The 16,555-nt window shown below is 50.1% G+C and overlaps 4 protein-coding genes across 4 annotated transcripts; 2 read left to right on the top strand and 2 right to left on the bottom strand.

The window, feature by feature from the left end:
* Nucleotides 1–423: 423 nt before the first annotated feature.
* On the top strand, nt 424–2,058 carry Z518_04442 (uncharacterized protein; the record flags this gene model as incomplete). The annotated part of the gene is made up of 1 exon (XM_013418148.1): nt 424–2,058. The coding sequence occupies one exon, from the start codon at nt 424–426 to the stop codon at nt 2,056–2,058; it is 1,635 nt and encodes a 544-aa protein (XP_013273602.1).
* A 3,585-nt stretch (nt 2,059–5,643) lies between these two features.
* Nucleotides 5,644–8,367, top strand: Z518_04441 (uncharacterized protein; the record flags this gene model as incomplete). The annotated part of the gene is made up of 1 exon (XM_013418147.1): nt 5,644–8,367. The coding sequence occupies one exon, from the start codon at nt 5,644–5,646 to the stop codon at nt 8,365–8,367; it is 2,724 nt and encodes a 907-aa protein (XP_013273601.1).
* An 815-nt stretch (nt 8,368–9,182) lies between these two features.
* Z518_04440 (uncharacterized protein) lies at nt 9,183–10,484 on the bottom strand (the record flags this gene model as incomplete). Its single annotated transcript, XM_013418146.1, has 1 exon — nt 9,183–10,484. One exon carries the CDS (start codon nt 10,482–10,484, stop codon nt 9,183–9,185), a length of 1,302 nt encoding a protein of 433 aa, XP_013273600.1.
* Nucleotides 10,485–12,840: 2,356 nt separating this feature from the next.
* On the bottom strand, nt 12,841–15,192 carry Z518_04439 (uncharacterized protein; the record flags this gene model as incomplete). Its single annotated transcript, XM_013418145.1, has 6 exons — nt 12,841–13,633; nt 13,679–13,902; nt 13,942–14,038; nt 14,111–14,771; nt 14,822–14,860; nt 14,910–15,192. 6 exons carry the CDS (start codon nt 15,190–15,192, stop codon nt 12,841–12,843), a joined length of 2,097 nt encoding a protein of 698 aa, XP_013273599.1.
* Between the last annotated feature and the right edge of the window lie 1,363 nt (nt 15,193–16,555).

Below are 16,555 nucleotides of genomic sequence, written 5' to 3'. Positions count from 1 at the left end.
AAATACAAAAGGAAGAAAAGAGCAAAAGTGATGAAGGCTGAACTGAGGGCAAACGCTCAGGAGTGACAATTGAATAAGACAACTTGTTTCCCGTTCTTTGCTTCCTCCGCAGCTGCACTCGCACATGCACCTAAAAAGCCCGCGCAAAGGCAAAGTTAGTCCTTTGGGTTACTCGCCACAAACGTTACCAGCCACAGCATATTTGGCAGAGTCAAAAGTTCGCATCCATTTTCACCTCTCCAACGTTCGACAGAACCATTATTGCGCTCTCCGTTCTTGGTTTGCACGAGCTCTAGGCGTCCCCGATGTCCTTCCAAACTTCCGAATAATCGACATCGGCCACATTAGGTATTCATCAATAGAAAACCTCTGCGCTGCACGATTTTCTGCTTTCTGGCCGGCAGCCCAGAAGAGCAAGGGATAATGGCACAGAATGGAGCAGTTCCGGAGCTGCCAGAGGCTGTTTCAAAACCTCCTGAAGGTGTCGTCCTTCCCCCTAAGGACATAAGAGCAATCATTGAGAAAACTGCGGGTTACGTGGCTCGAAACGGTCCTGTATTTGAAGATCGAATTCGCGACAAGGAACAGGCGAATCCTAAATTTTCTTTCCTTTCACCATACGATGCGTATGCACCATTTTACCAGTGGCGACTATCAGAGGTGCGGTCAGGACGGGGAACCGTGGTTTCGGCGGGAAGAGCAGGAGATGCTACACCTGTGCCAGAGAAGCCCAAAGGGCCGGAGCCTCCTCCAGAGTTTCAGTTCAGTGCTCGGATGCCAAATATTAGTGCATTGGATTTGGAGGTTGTCAAGTTGACGGCTCTACACGTTGCACGCAAAGGAAAGAGTTGGATGACCGCATTGTCACAACGAGAGGCGCGAAATTTCCAATTCGACTTTCTCCGTCCACAGCACTCTTTGTACAATTTCTTCCAAAGACTGGTAGACCAATACACGATCCTCCTCCAGACCGGCCCCGAAGGCCAGAAAGCTGAACAAGCACGGATACAAGCGCTCCAAGCCAACGTACAGGACCGGTTTCGTGTTCTCAACCTGGCCAAGAAACGTTCGGAATTTACCAAATGGCAAGAAACGCAGAAGCAGAAAAAAGAGGAGGCAGAAGAGGCAGAAAGACTTGCCTATGCGCAGATTGATTGGCACGACTTCGTGGTTGTCGAAACAGTCTTGTTCACAGAAGCTGACGATCAGGCTGAACTCCCACCCCCGACAACATTGAACGACCTACAGAGCGCGAGTCTCGAACAAAAGGCAATGATGAGTCTGGCTCGACCCGACATGCGAATTGAAGAAGCAATGCCCACGGATGACATGGATGGGTACTCTTATCCCGGCTACAACGATCCCTATACCCAACCCCAGAACAACGGTTGGGCCCCGGAAGCAGCAGCAGCAGCAGCACCGCCACCACCAGAAGCAGCAAGGCCAGCCTACACACCATCCTCAGTCCCCCCTCAGGCTTCATCTTCTCCAGCACCAATACCATCCTACGCACCAGCTCCAACCGTACCACCGCCAGCAGCGGTGCCATCTCCACTTCCTCCTCCATCGACCGCCTCGCCGGCACCAGCTCCAGGCCAACCTCCCATGCGCATTAAATCAGACTACATTCCGCGGGCACAACAACGAGCGACCCGCGCCGCCACTGCTCTATGTCCGAACTGTGGGCAGCAAATTCCTGTGGCAGAACTCGACGCTCATTTGCGAATCGAGCTCCTCGACCCCCGTTGGAAGGAACAACAGTCCAAGTCTGCGGCACGGTTCTCAACCACGAATCTTGGTGGCACAGATGTTGCCGCAAATCTCAAGCGTTTACGGGCCAGAACCGATGGCACTGGTGCGAGTGCCGATCCTGTGGCCGAGGCCGCGGCGAGGGTGCTTGGCGAGCAGGAAGAAGAAGAGGAGGAGGAGGAGAGACGTAAGAGAATGCGCCTTGATGGCACCACTGATCCTGGAGTGTACCCTGGCGTCGGTGCACAACAGCAACCGATGAACGTACAGGAGCAGATTCGGCAGATTCACAACAAATATAAGTCATGAAATGTAAGACTTGCAATAACCACGGAAAAATGCATCCTCTGCTTAATTGCAGCTAGATATTGGTCAAACCCCGAACCACGCAATTTCCCACGTGTCTCTCTGGGTACGGTGTGACAACTTCAGCAGCGTTCTCCGTCAGTCGGGAGTGTGGTTGCATCAATAATGACTTGAACATTTGCCAATGTTCGAATACTTGCAGCCAACAAAATGCCACACGCCTCAAACGCGATATAGGCCTACATGTAAAAGTCAGTCTACTCACCAACGTCTTCGGTTACCCGCGCATTCCCCACTGGTCTGGCCGCAACATCAAGCCGACCTAGATACAGCTCACCGACAAAACGGCTGGATTCATCTCATCGATTTCACATTCAACCTCTAGGGTCCCGATCACGTCCGACTTAGGCCACCAAAACGTAACAAAAGAGCCGCGCGAAGCCTCTCGAACATCATTGGAACCCGAATACAATCAACGTCATCTTCTATGGGTATTCGCGTCGAGAAACGTCTAGATAGTGTTTGCACCGCTCAAATATGCATTCACACCCTCGTCACCAATTTTGGAACTTCGACTGTATGGTTCAATTGCTTTGATAGCAGCCAAAAAAAAAAGGAAATATTAGCTGAGAAGAGCGTCCTTTCTGTTGATTACAGGCCTTGAGACTAGTTACCAAATTCTGTCCTCACGGGGTCTTGAATGGACCAAAATCAATACGTTAGAGGAGATGACGACTATCAAATCGATAAATGTATTGTCATATTAAACTCTTCTTGCTCCATGTATTCTCTGGATGTTAAGATTACTCCTATACTCAAACACGTACGCATGGTGTGTCCTGTGACCGTTTTATTCATACTCGGCCTTTCTCAGAGCGACAGGGCATGAATCGCTCTAAGAAATATAGATCTGATTTTGCCAAAAAGAGAGTGAGAATCATAATCTCGCAAGCTTGCTTGAACGTGAAGGCAGGGGCAAATTGAACATCTCAATCACCGACGTATTTTTAAAGATGAATTGTTGAACTGTGAGACAATATGGGGCAACGATTTCAGCGTGGCAATGGATGTTCAGCTGGACAAGGGTTTCGTCTACGAGCTGAACATGGAGACACCGAAAGATGGCGACAATCTTTGTCTATATAAACATGCGAGGCAGGACCTCAATTTGATAGAGAACAGAGCACTCCTTCAACTCAAGTTGTACCACAAGTTTGACATGAATTCGCCCCACATATCGAGACGAAACGGGTAGAAAAATACTCTGGAGAATCAAGGCGTGGAGATATGAAGCTGAATACCGGAGCATTCACGGATCTAGGGTGGTTCTGTGATGTACCGCCGGCGTCCCATTGGTGTGATCAGGGCTGACGCTGTCAGAAATATCTCTCGAGTTGGCCAAAGCGGGGTGGATTGATCGTCCACCGAAGTTCGTGATGTGCCGTTACGAGATCCGGCACGGTCAACCACAGCAGTTAGGCTGACGACAAGTCGAGTGATGTCGTGGATCGAGAATGTATGCAGAAGCCTCAAGGTCGTCGAAATCTTGGTTAGTATCCACGGCTTTGGGATGAACCAAAAAAGTTTGGCCAATCACGTGAGGAATTTGGCTTGGCATTGTCGCAACTTGCACCCTTTCAGTCTTGATCTCTTGTTTAGATAGAACAGCAACGTATTCCTTCATACCTCTTCTCTAGACTCCACAGTCTATCAAGAAGCCCGAGGCAATAGTGAGTCCAACAAAGGACCTAGCCAATAAATCCAGTGTTCGCTCGGGAAGCTGTGGTTGGCAACACACAGTCCAGAAACTTCAAGCTGGAATCAAGGAACCTCCAGTATGGTACACGCCTGGATGTTGTTAGCAGGAACGGCGCCTCGGATCTGGGAACAGCACCCCGACCAGCTCAGTAACGGAAAGGAGAAGCCGATCCCAACCGGGGCGAAGAATGTTCCTTTATGCTTCTCGATCTGGGGAAAAACGGCCGGCAAGGTCATCACAGCGTCCTGAGAAGACCATTTACAGCAAGCATGAAAATGATGAGCACTAGCTGCACTGTCAAACGCAATGAAAAAGTTGGCTTCCCCTTTCGGCAATGTTTTTGTGAAAGACCGACCATCCTAATAAATAGTCCTTACGTCTTGTTTGTTCTCGGCCAAGAGAAATCGAGACTGCCAGAGAACACTGGCGGATGTCAAAAACTAGACCACTGCGAGGAAACGAACAGCACCGATCAAACAAAGTCCGAATGTCATCTGCAATGCTATCAGTCTCCTGCTCCCTCCATACTCAGTCTTGTTCACGTCCTGCCGGGTTGAAAAGTCCTCCGGAGATTCCGAAGAAGATCCAGGCACCGACGGCGAGAGAAAAGCCGAAGCACAGGCTGATGTAGAGCAGTGTATGTCCAAAATGGTCAACAGGCAAACGAGGCGATGCCCAATGCTACAACAGAGGATGAAGTCAGTCTGGAAGCCGAAAATTCTGGAGAAGAAAGTATAATCTGCAGATAGACGAGCGGGAGACATGCTGCAGCAGGGAATTCTCGAGACGCAGTAGATAAGAGGTGTCTTGATCGACGATTTGTGATATGTTCGGTGGGCATCATGATGGCGGTCAGCCTTTGGGGAAAGTTTAAAGAAGCGACAAGAGAGGTATTTCGTCAATGGACCATGGGGATCGACAACATGAACGATACCGATAGAAGATTCGCATTGACTGGAAGGGAGCTGGTATGACGAAAGAGACAGACAGACGGAGATTCAATAAAGGGGATGGCTGTGCGTCATGCACTATCTTAGCGCAGCTTAAGGAAAGTCGAAGACAACAGCACAAGCGCGTTTAAGTGCATTTAGGGCACCTAATTGGTTGTACCCCCCCGTACTTTGCTGCTGTACTGTAGCGATCAGAAAGACCGTCCAAGTCAATCGTCTCGCCGCGAAATCCAAATTGGACAGGTTGCATTTGAGATACTCATATTGATTGCTGATCCCAACAGCTCGTATGGACACAACTCTCCCCTTTGTCAAGGTGTCACGGGAGCGGGTCGATGTCCAAAAACTAATACTGATTACCGTGCAACACGCAATCGTCCTTCCTCCCCCGCAGGACACAAGGAGCCAATCAGAATGTCTTTTATATTCTAGATTTCTTGGTCGTTGAGAGGTTGGGAACCGGCACTAGGTGCGAAAAGATGTCATAGCTGAATAAAATTCTGCCATGAGAAGTTCATTCGGATAGAAAAGCCCGGTCCATGACGCCCCACTCATGTGATGTCAGGCGAAGGTCATGTGACTGCGCTCTTTCTTCTGCAGGGGGTCAGCACTGCAGGCGAACGAACCCTGGAGCCTGGTCAGGCACGACAAAACTTGAACACCACCTCTTCTTCATCGCCTGCCCACCTCGAAGACATAATCCCTCGTTTCCAACATTCGAATTTTGGCCTTGTGCGCCTTTTGTTTGTGCCACATCCATCGGTCGTGTTCAATCCACTTTCTGCTTTTGGCCTTGCTCGCTATTCAGGCGCATGGCGTTTCAGTTTGATTCTCCTTGACGACTGGCCTTTTGCCAACTCAGTCCCACACCCCGTCAACATGCGTCCTCTACGCTTTTTACTCTTACTCGTATTCTTTATCGCTCTACCGATAGTCTTGACATGCTGGTCACTATTCTCCTCATCTGACAGTGCCGCTGATTCCTTCCATGCCGGTTACAACACCAGATCAAGTCGCTTGCGAGCCCTCTTCTCCTTCTCGACGCCCTCCTCCCTTTTTCCGCCTTCGGCCGTCATCAGCCTGACCAATGACAACTCGACATTTTTTCTGGCCCGACCGGCTGCTTTTGGTCCCAGTCTTCCATCCCGAGGTCTCAGCGGCCAGTTGTGGGTAGGAAGGGGATTTGGAGATGACGCCCTATTGAAAGAGGAGAACATCCACATAGCCGGATGGGAACTGGGATGTTCCGACGTACCGGGATGGGGTGAAGCTGAATCAAAACGGATCAGCCACCTCCCATCTGTTGATCAGAATCCAAGAAAGCCGCAGGAGGTCCGAGATTCGGATGGTGATGGCCACTCAAATGAACCCAGCCGTGATGGCTCCGAGACTCCCTCGGAAGGGGTCATCCCCCCGGATGACGGCACCGACGATTACCTGCACCACCCTCTTCCAGATTCTAATCCGGCAACGCCTGCTCCGCCAGGTGAACCGGCCAATATTGATCCGTCCGATAAAAACAAAAAGACGACTCATGCCGATATCGAGTCCTTACAGGAGAGTGCAGACATCGCCGGCAAGATTGTCATGCTCAGCCGTGGCGGATGTGGATTTTTGGAGAAGGTCAAATGGGCTCAACGTCGAGGCGGTATCGCCCTGATAGTGGGAGACAATGAAAAGGGGGCCCAGCTGACAATCATGTACGCCAAAGGTGATACATCCAATGTGACAATCCCGGCGTTGTTCACTTCGTATACTTCGGCACACCTCCTCTCTTCCCTTGTTCCACCAGAAAAGGGTGAGGACGAAGATGGTACAGCCAAAGGGGTGGATAAAGCCTCTCGAGGGCCCTCGAACACCGAGAAGAGTTCCAATCAGAAACAAAACAACAAGCCCGTTTTCACCTCCACCAAGACGGGCGTTCAACAACCCACCATTGTCCCTGCCACAGGTTCTGGAAGATCCGATTCAGACCAGGACAAGAACTGGATGAAGAATGTTCTTTCCGCCATAGGATTGAGCGAGAACTCTCCATTTTCGCACTCTGAGGATAGTCGTCGGCCACCGAGCAGCGGAAATATCGATTGGGTGTTGCTGGAAGACTGGGATGACGAGAAACCCCCCAAATCATCGAACAAGGCCAACACGGCCTCTGCTCTGGTGACGGCGTCGACATCGGCGTTGAAGGCCCAGTCCACAAGTTCGAAACGCCCCGGAGGAGATGACTTCGTCATCGGGGTCCAGGATTGGCGAGACACTGATCTCATTGCGCCCAAGCCGACCACGGCGGCGGAAAATGCTCCCGCAAAGGCGAAACATGGAAAAGACTCCCCCCCCGATCCGGCTGCCTCGGTCAAAACTTCGACTGGTCTGGAGGCGACGCTCAAGGGCGGCAGCATCACTCCTGGCAGTGGTGAATACGACCATGATCAGCCAAGTCGCTTCCATCGAGGAAATGGACCTTCCAAGCAACAGTCTGGCCACTGGCATGTTGATAATCACAACGAGCCAGGTTCATCCAAAGACTCGTGGCTCCATATTTTCAGATCGGGCCACTCATCCAAAGACTCTTCTCCCGGAGCCGGAGACGGTCAGGACAACAAAGAGCACAAAGAAAAGAAACCCAACGCTCCGGGGGATGGCGAGGGCGACGAGCACTCGGGCCTCTGGGTCACTCTCACCCCCACCAGTGTTTCTACCAGCCCGTTCTTCGACACATTGCTTGTTCTGGTTGTGAGCCCTCTGGTCACCCTGACGGTCGTGTACGCCTTATTACTCCTTCGCTCACGAATTCGACGAAGAAGATGGCGGGCACCCAAATCCGTTGTAGAGCGACTCCCTGTTCGAACATATCACACAATGTCCACGACCTCATCGACAACTTCGTCACAAGTCGCCTCACCGGATACCTCCTCCCCGACCTCACCACTACTAATTTCCACCACACAAAACGTCTCACAGAGGCCCCGACCTCGCTCTCAAACGACGACAGGAATCTTCCCCGGAGCAAGCTTGGATAGCCAATTATCCCACTCCAGGAGTCCTACGACAGAAAAGCCAAGCGCCAAGTTTACCAGGCGGAAACGTTATGCGAGCCGACAGGTCGAGTGTGTCGTCTGTCTTGAAGAATACATTGACGGCGAAAGTCAAGTCATGTCCCTGCCTTGTGGCCATGAATTTCACGCCGAGTGTATTACTCCGTGGTTGGTGACCCGCCGTCGGACCTGTCCTATCTGCAAAGGTGACGTGGTCAGAAGCCTCGCCCGGGCCAATTCCGCACGATTCGACGATGACACGGAAGAGGGGATGACCGGTGACGAGGTCCAAAACCGGGTTGCCCAAACTGTCAACGAAGAACCGAGTGCTGCTATTCCCATCCCTTCTCCGGCCCGAGATCATGAAGCCAATCGAGTGGATGTAGATGAGGATGTGGAGCGAGGGCAGGACGCCGATGTCGACGAACCATTGTTAGGTCAGAGCATGACCGGTCAACCACAGGAGCGAGAGCGGCAATCCATCTGGAGGAACATCGTCAGCGCCAGCGTCAATCGTTTGAGCGGTGATACGCTTTGGAGGCAAACACCTGTGGACCGGAATCGGTAATTTTTTCCATCTGCATGTCAGTCAGGAGGCAAAAGGAAATAATTCGGGCCATCCTCCTCCATACCTAAAGCGTGGCTATAAGCTACCAATTTCTACTGTATTGTTACTCCAGTGCCCCGTTCCTGTTTCTCGACCGAGAATTAATTGGGGCAGAAAGTGTTGCTTTGCATGGAGTTCGGGGAAATTGGGGCCTGGGTTGGGCTCACAATGGAATAAAGTGAACCAAACCATGACTGTGTATTATCCTTGGCGCCGGGTTTCGGTCCTTTATGTCTTCAAAGACCAGGCTTTGACATTGTACTGTATTGCTTAAATGTGCTCCGTACGTAGGGTATAAAATCCGAATCCCAGTCCAAAAAAAGAGGCAAAACACGTAAATGAGATAGATATAAGACGAAATATTCCCCGGTGGATTTAATGTACGTTATGTCTATGCATTGATCATGGTCTAGATCGCGTCGCTGCATCTCACATTATTTCGTCTGTATCTTCCATCCCTTAGACCTCAGTATGTGCATAGATGTGATGTACATGACAGAACCTCAAGATCTGATCCCGTCACAATCATGCGCAGTGGATACCAAGTCCTTCATCGAGTATCTGTAGGATCAAGTCATCTATATTGGGCTGCGCCGCAGGACGGTACGGCATTGGCGGATTTTCCCCGAGGATTGAAGCCTTATCAAAGAAACCTTTCTGGATGGGAAAACAACTTTTTTCTTGACGGTTTCCCAATCTCCGGTACTACATTGACAACCTCAAAAATTGTTCGATAGCGCTCAATAGTCACCGAAAGCTTGGAGAAATGGTTTCCATCACCCGACTTTTGGAAATGGAGACCATTTCGCGGCATGCCTCGCTTTCGCAATCGACCTCAGCTCTTGCGCACTTTTCTTCTTTATGTTCAGAGGGGGGGGCTCTAGTACGCCTTCAGGATACGGCTCGTTGGCAAGATACTGCTTTGTCACTGGCAACGGGTTACTCCCGTCTGGCCCAGGAGGCTGCAATGATTCCGGCATCACCCATCCTTCCGGGGTTGGAATTTCAACTTTTTGTCCCGTTTGCTCATCGACGAGAAAATGCCGCGCAGGTAGAATTTCCACGGCTTTGATCGGTTGTACGTGGGTGTAGTAGTGATGGACATGAATCTCCCGCGTGACCTCTTCTTGAATTATTTCTACCGTGTGTTCCCTCACGACGTCTTGGGTGATGGCATCTTGGACATGAGTTCCAACTTCGGTAAGCGCGCTGGTCCCCAGTCTGACGCTCGAAGGAAGGACCTGTTCGATTGGTTGAGGAGGAGGACTTTGTCGGACGGGAGATTTTGCAGAAGCTCTAGACGTGACTGGTCGTTCGTTGACCATGGTTGGAGATGTAATATGGTACAATGGATTCAAAGGGGAAGGGTCATTGGGGGCGAGGGGTAGATGGCGTGGTGTTCTTTGATTGACGACAACGGGAGCCGGTACAGGACCGGCCGGATTGGTTGAAGACAAAGATTCTATTCCGAAGGTGCTGATGGTGGTATTTTCAATGGGTGAGGTTTGTGGCCTCGTCGAAGATGCGCCGTCGACAGTGGATGTGACTTTCAGATTGTCCGGGGACTTGGGGCCGCCCCCCCTCTCTTTGACTCGGTCGGCTGTCTGAGGGTACGCCCTTTGGCGTAGAGAGGAGGAGCGATCGAGGATGGATTGGTCGGGGAACTGAGGCAAGGCTGTGAGGTCCTGCTGATCGAATGATCGCCGCTGGAATGTGGCAGGCGACCGGGCCATGGCCGGGGCGCTGGAAGAGGTTTTCAGGATGCGCGCTGACGGCCGCTTCTGCAGACGACTTCTCGATCGAGTTGGACGGACGGCATTGTCGGCAGGGAGAGCCGTCGTTGGCCGAAGAGGAGCTTGAGGCTGCGACTGGTATGGGGGGCTGCTGTAGCTTTGGCTGCGCTGGTGATGGAATTTGTCTCTTTTGCTACCGCCGTTGCGTATGCCCGTGATGTATGGGAAACACCGCAGCCGATTCCCCTCCCCGGCCACGCTGACAGTGACACTGGACGTCTCATCATCAAGTAGACCCTTGGTCTCCATGTGCTCGTGTGGCCGTTGAGCCGCTGTCAGTATCATGGTGTCTGTAAGTTCATTTTGTTGATTCGTCCACCAAAAGTAATGAGCAATTCGTCAGCCAACAGAGACACGGAAACACAAGACAAGTCGAGTCGAGTTGAGTCACGAATGAGGATGCGACTTATCCTCCTGTTTTGCTTGCGAAGCGAAAACAGAGTCAGCTCTCATGGCTAAGGCCTGAAAAGCTAAGCCCGTCGTTTGGCTCAACAGATATGGCCCTAAGGGGCATGGGTAACCACCACGGGGGAAAGACATTTTTCAAGGGACCCCCATGATCGAGAATTCAAGTCCAGAGCACTTAGAAACCGAATGGGACTTGATATCTCCTAGGCGATTGGACATCAACCAGCACTCATTCACACCAGACTTGATCAGGCTACAAAGTCTTACACTAACACAAGACGATGGTTCCTTGGTGGATTCATCTTTGAGAGGAGAATATTTGGGCGAGATTTTGGGTTTTGGCCTTGATAGACGACCTAATCTGTCCACGGGAAGGGGGGGTTTCGCAAGACAAATTCCCACGCGTCTCGAAGGCTTGGGAATTCAAAACTGTTGCTAATCTAATTTCATTTTCCCCCAAAGCACCTCGGCTGGTTAACGAACTGAATCCTGTGGGTCTGGGATGCCCCGGCCGAGCAAAATCCCAGGGTAACCGGCTCTGCCAGGGGGGTTTGCAATAAGTGTTTTTCTTTTATCTCACCGGTCACACCTGATTCGACAAATACAACAACAAAGAAGCAGGTTGCAGGGAAATCTGCCGCCGCTTTTGCCAGCATTCTTCCCCTCAATATCAAGGCCTCCCTTTCACATGTACCCACGTGCCAGAAATTATCCCCTTTCAGACATACCAACGGAATCCTTGGCTCTTGAAAGAACGATGCATTTCGACCGTACCACCTCCGAGAGTGGTGCCTCTAGTACATATTGTGGAGAGTCGAAATCGGTCTTGCGCTTGCTCCCGCTTTTGGCTTTGCATAGGCCATGCCGAACATTACAGTTCAAAGACAGGATTCCAAGACAATGAGCATTGGATTCATTGAGACAACCTCGCAAAAAACAAGAAGCCACGATGGTCGACAACCCACAAGTCGCCGATTGGCACTACAAAGCATTGTCAATCAACAGATTCACCGTGGTTTTCGGTAAGCCGATGACAACTGATCGATTATCCAAATGATAAAGCTTGGCACAGAATAAGTCACGTGCCAACCCCCCTCCATCGGATCCAATCCATGGACCACCTCAGGGGGGTGCGATTAACTAGAGCATTTAACTAGATTCGCACAACAACCCCCATCGGATCCAGTCTACGGACCACCTCGGGGGGTGCGATTAACTAGAGCACTTAACTAGATCCGCTAAACAACAAACTCCCACATCGGATCCAATCCATGGACCACCTTGAAGGGGGGTGATTAACTAGAGCATTTTACTAGCCCCGTTCAACAACAACCCCCCATCGGATCCAGTCTATGGACACCTTCAGGGAGTGCGATTAACCAGAGCATTTAACTAGATCCGTTCAACAACAATCCCCATCAGATCCAGTCCATGGACACCCTCAGGGAGTGCGATTAACCAGAGTATTTAACTAGATCCGCTAAACAACAACCCCCCATCGGATCCAGTCCACGGACAACCTCCGGGGTGGGGGAAGGGATTAACCAGAGCACTCAATTACTATAGATCCGTTTAACAACAACTCCCGGCCCTTGGTCAATAAGAGATTTAGTTAACTATCTCGAGGTGCTCATCTGGAATACCACTTCGTTTCCAGGGCTTTAAACACTCGACCTTCTCGATGATCTCAGCCCCTAGCTGCGCCCTTTCTCACGAGATCGTACGGCGTGCTCCCGAAAAGACTCGCTCTGGGTCGTCACTCATGGCTGGAATTGACAGGATATCAATTGCCGTATAAGATAACCGTGGCCAACGCTTTCTTTGTTGGTCCTGACACCCACCACCGAACAGCAGGCATGTCACCAAAATCGAAAAGATATCCTGAGTGGTGAGGAATTATCGAACAATTATCGACATCTCTAACCTCATCCTAGAGTCGATCACCACGTTCGCACCAATGATGACTTCGGTGTAGGTCTAGGCTTTTTGTTGTCCATGCATGATTCTGAACTCGCGGTCTCCAAGCAGACAAGACGAGGATCGCCGGAGATGTCGCCACGGTTATGCAAAGTGCTTTGGACCTCCGATCATTCTGGGCCACATTTTTCCTCATTTTCCGCTCAGGACATCTATTGTTCTAATCGTTCTCTGCGTCCACTTCCCTCATCTGCTGTGATAAACTCGACCAACAGCATTCGCTAGCGCGCCTTGGATCACCTTGTTATAAATCATGTCATGCGTCCACTTCTTCGGTTTCTTCCTCTTCTTCCTCTTCTCCCTCTTCTCTAGCTTTCTCCGCTTTTTGATACTCGGTCCAAATGTCCCTACTAATCTCCTCGAAAGGAATATAATGCTCTCGATGTTCAGGCCACGGTGAATGGGGCGGGTGTTGTTCAACATCGCGCTTATCCGGGGTGATCCAGAGAAATTCTAGTTCTATATCAAACGTCGATCGACAGTCTATGGCCCACTGGCGGTATTCACGCAAGAATCTCAAACGAGAATTCGAGTAATTCTTTGCCACTGTGATCTGGATGGGGAAGACGAGCAATTTTTGCTTTTCCCCCTCACGGGGTCTTCTTTTTGTCTTGACCGAAATAATCATTCCATCTATCGTCTTGTAATCGGTCCGTTCGGGGCGGTAAAGCACCGGCGTATTGAGCATGTCGAACCGGATGTAGTATTCGTTCCTGAAGAATCTTAACCCCATGCCTCTGTCACTACCGTCGCAAACCTTTAAGCCTTTTGACTGGATGGATTCGAGAATGGCGTATTCCACCATAAACTTAAGGACAGATCGATTGTAGATAAAGTCGCGCAATGAAGCCAGAGAGCCGATGTCGTTGAAAGTAATATCCAACTCGAGAAGCTGATTTGCTACCGCGTCACGAACTAGACCGCAGGTATATCGTCCAATGTCGAAGTTATCCTGATAGAAGAATCGATGGTCGACCAGTTCGATGTGTTCCGTCCATTTAGGTGGCACCGGCCTGTTACGAATGCAGGCCCTCGTGTAGGCACAATACCTAAAAAGTTAGAAATGTTCTAAGCATCAGATCAGTCGAACATACCACTTCCAATCAAGAACCGTAGCAGTAGTCCAGATTCGCTGCGCAAACACCATAGATTCGTTATAGATTCCGCTCCATTTGCGGGGCGTCATATCAATCACCCCATTCACCACACATTGCTTCAAGAGCAATGGGATACAGCCCGTAACGTCTTCAACCTTATACCGGGAATACCCTCCCATTTTAATGTCTTTATGCTGCTTCCACCACTGCTCCATTTCCGTCTAAACAAGTTAGAAGCCTCGTTGTGACACAAATTTGACACTACTTGCCTTAGTGAAACCGCCATAGACGCGTACCACCCTGTTCAAGGTCTGAGAGTTGATCTCTTCAAGGTCGTCCGTAGAATTTGCACAGGTACTGAAGATTGCTTTATGGAAAGAGGTGAAACTAATTATCCAACGACGTACCTTGGGGGCTATGTCCAAATACCCGATCTTGGCCTTAAAAGCATTCATCTCATCAACGACAAATATAACGTTCTTTTGAAGCCTGAAGGATTCCTGAATCTCGTCTTCGGTGTATAGGGCCATAATCTTCTTTTGGGTGGCGAAATCGTCTGCCCAGGCGAACAGCATTGCTAGTTTAACGTAGTGAACATGGTACTCGAGCAACTCCCAGCAATTCGGTAGATAGACGACCCGTTCATCTTGAGCAGCAAGGTAGCAAACGAGGGCGGCTAGAAGGTGAGACTTCCCAAAACCCTCGTTTCCATAGAGCCAGATTCTTCGATAAACGCGACTCTTTCGCACTTCCCTCACCTCATTAAGGAGATCTTTGAACATCGTTCTCCCCATATAGGACCACTTTGCTTGGGCTCTACCAGGTCCTCGGAAACGTGGTGGTATATGATGGCTAAATGGGAAGTCGAGCGTGTGGTTTAATGTAGGGTCTGAAAGTTTATCGACAGCTCCAGGAAGAGGATCAACTGAATTGGAGTGCTGATCAGGAGAGTCGTTCATCTGTGTAATCATATCCCTAATGGCCTTCCTTCGCTTGTTCGCTTCGATGGTCCATTGTATCTTGATTTCTTTATATACTTGACATCTTTTTGACGAAGTGAACGGCTCTTCAGGTGCGTCTATTTCCTCCCCTACAACGTCGTTAGCTGGCTATCGTATAGCACATTAAAGGCGTTATTACCTTTTCTCCTTCGGCCGGCTATCTGGTTCGGTTGATCGTCTTAACACTGTCAGCTGGTGTCTAAGTTGCATCCACAGTCTAATCCTACTCTGTCTGCGGACTTCTCTCGCTAGAGACGCAAGACCGTAATAGACCCCACGTGGTAGATGAGTTCTTCTGAAGAGGTCTAGGTCCTCAGCACACCTCAAGAAGGTAGAGCCACTGATTTTTGCCGCTTTGAATGTCGAAACGTTCTCGTCATTGGCGAGAAGGTGTGGTTGTGTTTGCTGAATCCATTCGAGCAATTCCTCGTAGTCCCAACTTTTTATCTCTTGGATTGTAGGGATTCCCTCCTGGTCTTGCCCAGTTTCCTTCTGATTAGAAGCGTTCATTGTGACCGATGCCAAGGAAGGTCACACGAGGGAGAGGGGATGATGTGGCGGCTCGAACACGCACGCAAGTTGTGGGGAGTTCAAACTCGCCCAAAATGAGCGCACGCGAACTGCCGTGGGACAAGCGTTCGTGAAGTTGGAGGCAGGAGCCATGACGAGGTAGAGGAAGCAACAAGTGTGGTATACACGCTAGAGAACTTGTAGGCAGCAATGAGGACGTGAAACAAGGACGGGCAGGGAGATGGCACCAGGCGCGTTTGCTGGGAATGCCTCGGGAAAGCAACCAATTGATCCTAGTTGATGGACTCCACCAGCAACGGGAATCTGACTCCATAGAACAGGAGAACCGTTCACAAGGTGTGGAGCGCACCCTGAGGGCGCCCGCCAGAGGTCGCCGACAATGAAAGTGGACATCCAGGCTGCAGCAACAAGAGGGGTTCAAAAGGGTTAAACAGGACTCTGCAACACCAAGAAAGTCTATATAAACTGCGAATCGAGCAACAATGTGGTGAAGAGCCCGTACAATGCTAAAGGTATGTGAACGCCTCAATTCTAATGTTTGGGTACCTCGATTTTGAGCGACTTTAGTGGAGTTTTGGTGGGGCTTTCACAAAAGCAAACCGACTCGCAAACCAGGGGGCTTACTATTCTGTGCACTCGCGCTAAACTATTTTTGGCCGTATATCTGTTCCAGTCCAAGCAAGAATAGAGACTGTTCGCGAATGGCGTGGTAATTTTGTTATACTTGGTTAGACTGCTGCATCTCCTCACCAGCTATGAAATTTTGCTTTAGGAAGCTACTGGCCTTATACACGACACCCTTCCTTACCGTCGCCTCCTCGAGAAAATTAATATCATGAATCATGAAGCTGTATATATTCGTTAAGTTTCGACAGTGTTCTGACTTGGCCCGGTCCGATTGCTGAATATTGGTGTCATTTCAAAGCTCGCCGTTGGACCTAGTCAGTTCGGGTCCCGCGGTAATATATTCGCGAATGGCGCTTGGACGTGAACAGTTCTTCTTCCCTGACCATCCACTCTATTGCCTCTCTCTAACTGAAGGGTTACTTATTAAGCGGTCATTGTTGGCCAGAATAGGCAATTCTGGCTTGGCGTTGTCACCGTGACTGGCTTGGCATTATCACTCTATAGTGATACCTCTATACCCTCAACCCTTTCCACCTACTTATGTTGACATTCATCTGAGTGTGCTTTGAGATAAATCAATCAATCAATCTTCTCTCCATACAGATCATCATTCATAATCTCTCCTACCTCAGTGCACCCACCTCTCGCCTCAGTACACTCCCGATTCATCAACAACTTTCCCTGCTTGATTCTTCTACCAGCCTTTTCTACTCCT

The sequence above is a fragment of the Rhinocladiella mackenziei genome (genome assembly GCF_000835555.1).
Source record: "Rhinocladiella mackenziei CBS 650.93 unplaced genomic scaffold supercont1.3, whole genome shotgun sequence".
In the NCBI taxonomy this organism is placed as follows: domain Eukaryota; kingdom Fungi; phylum Ascomycota; class Eurotiomycetes; order Chaetothyriales; family Herpotrichiellaceae; genus Rhinocladiella; species Rhinocladiella mackenziei.
This window is presented reverse-complemented; position numbering and strand designations above follow the sequence as displayed.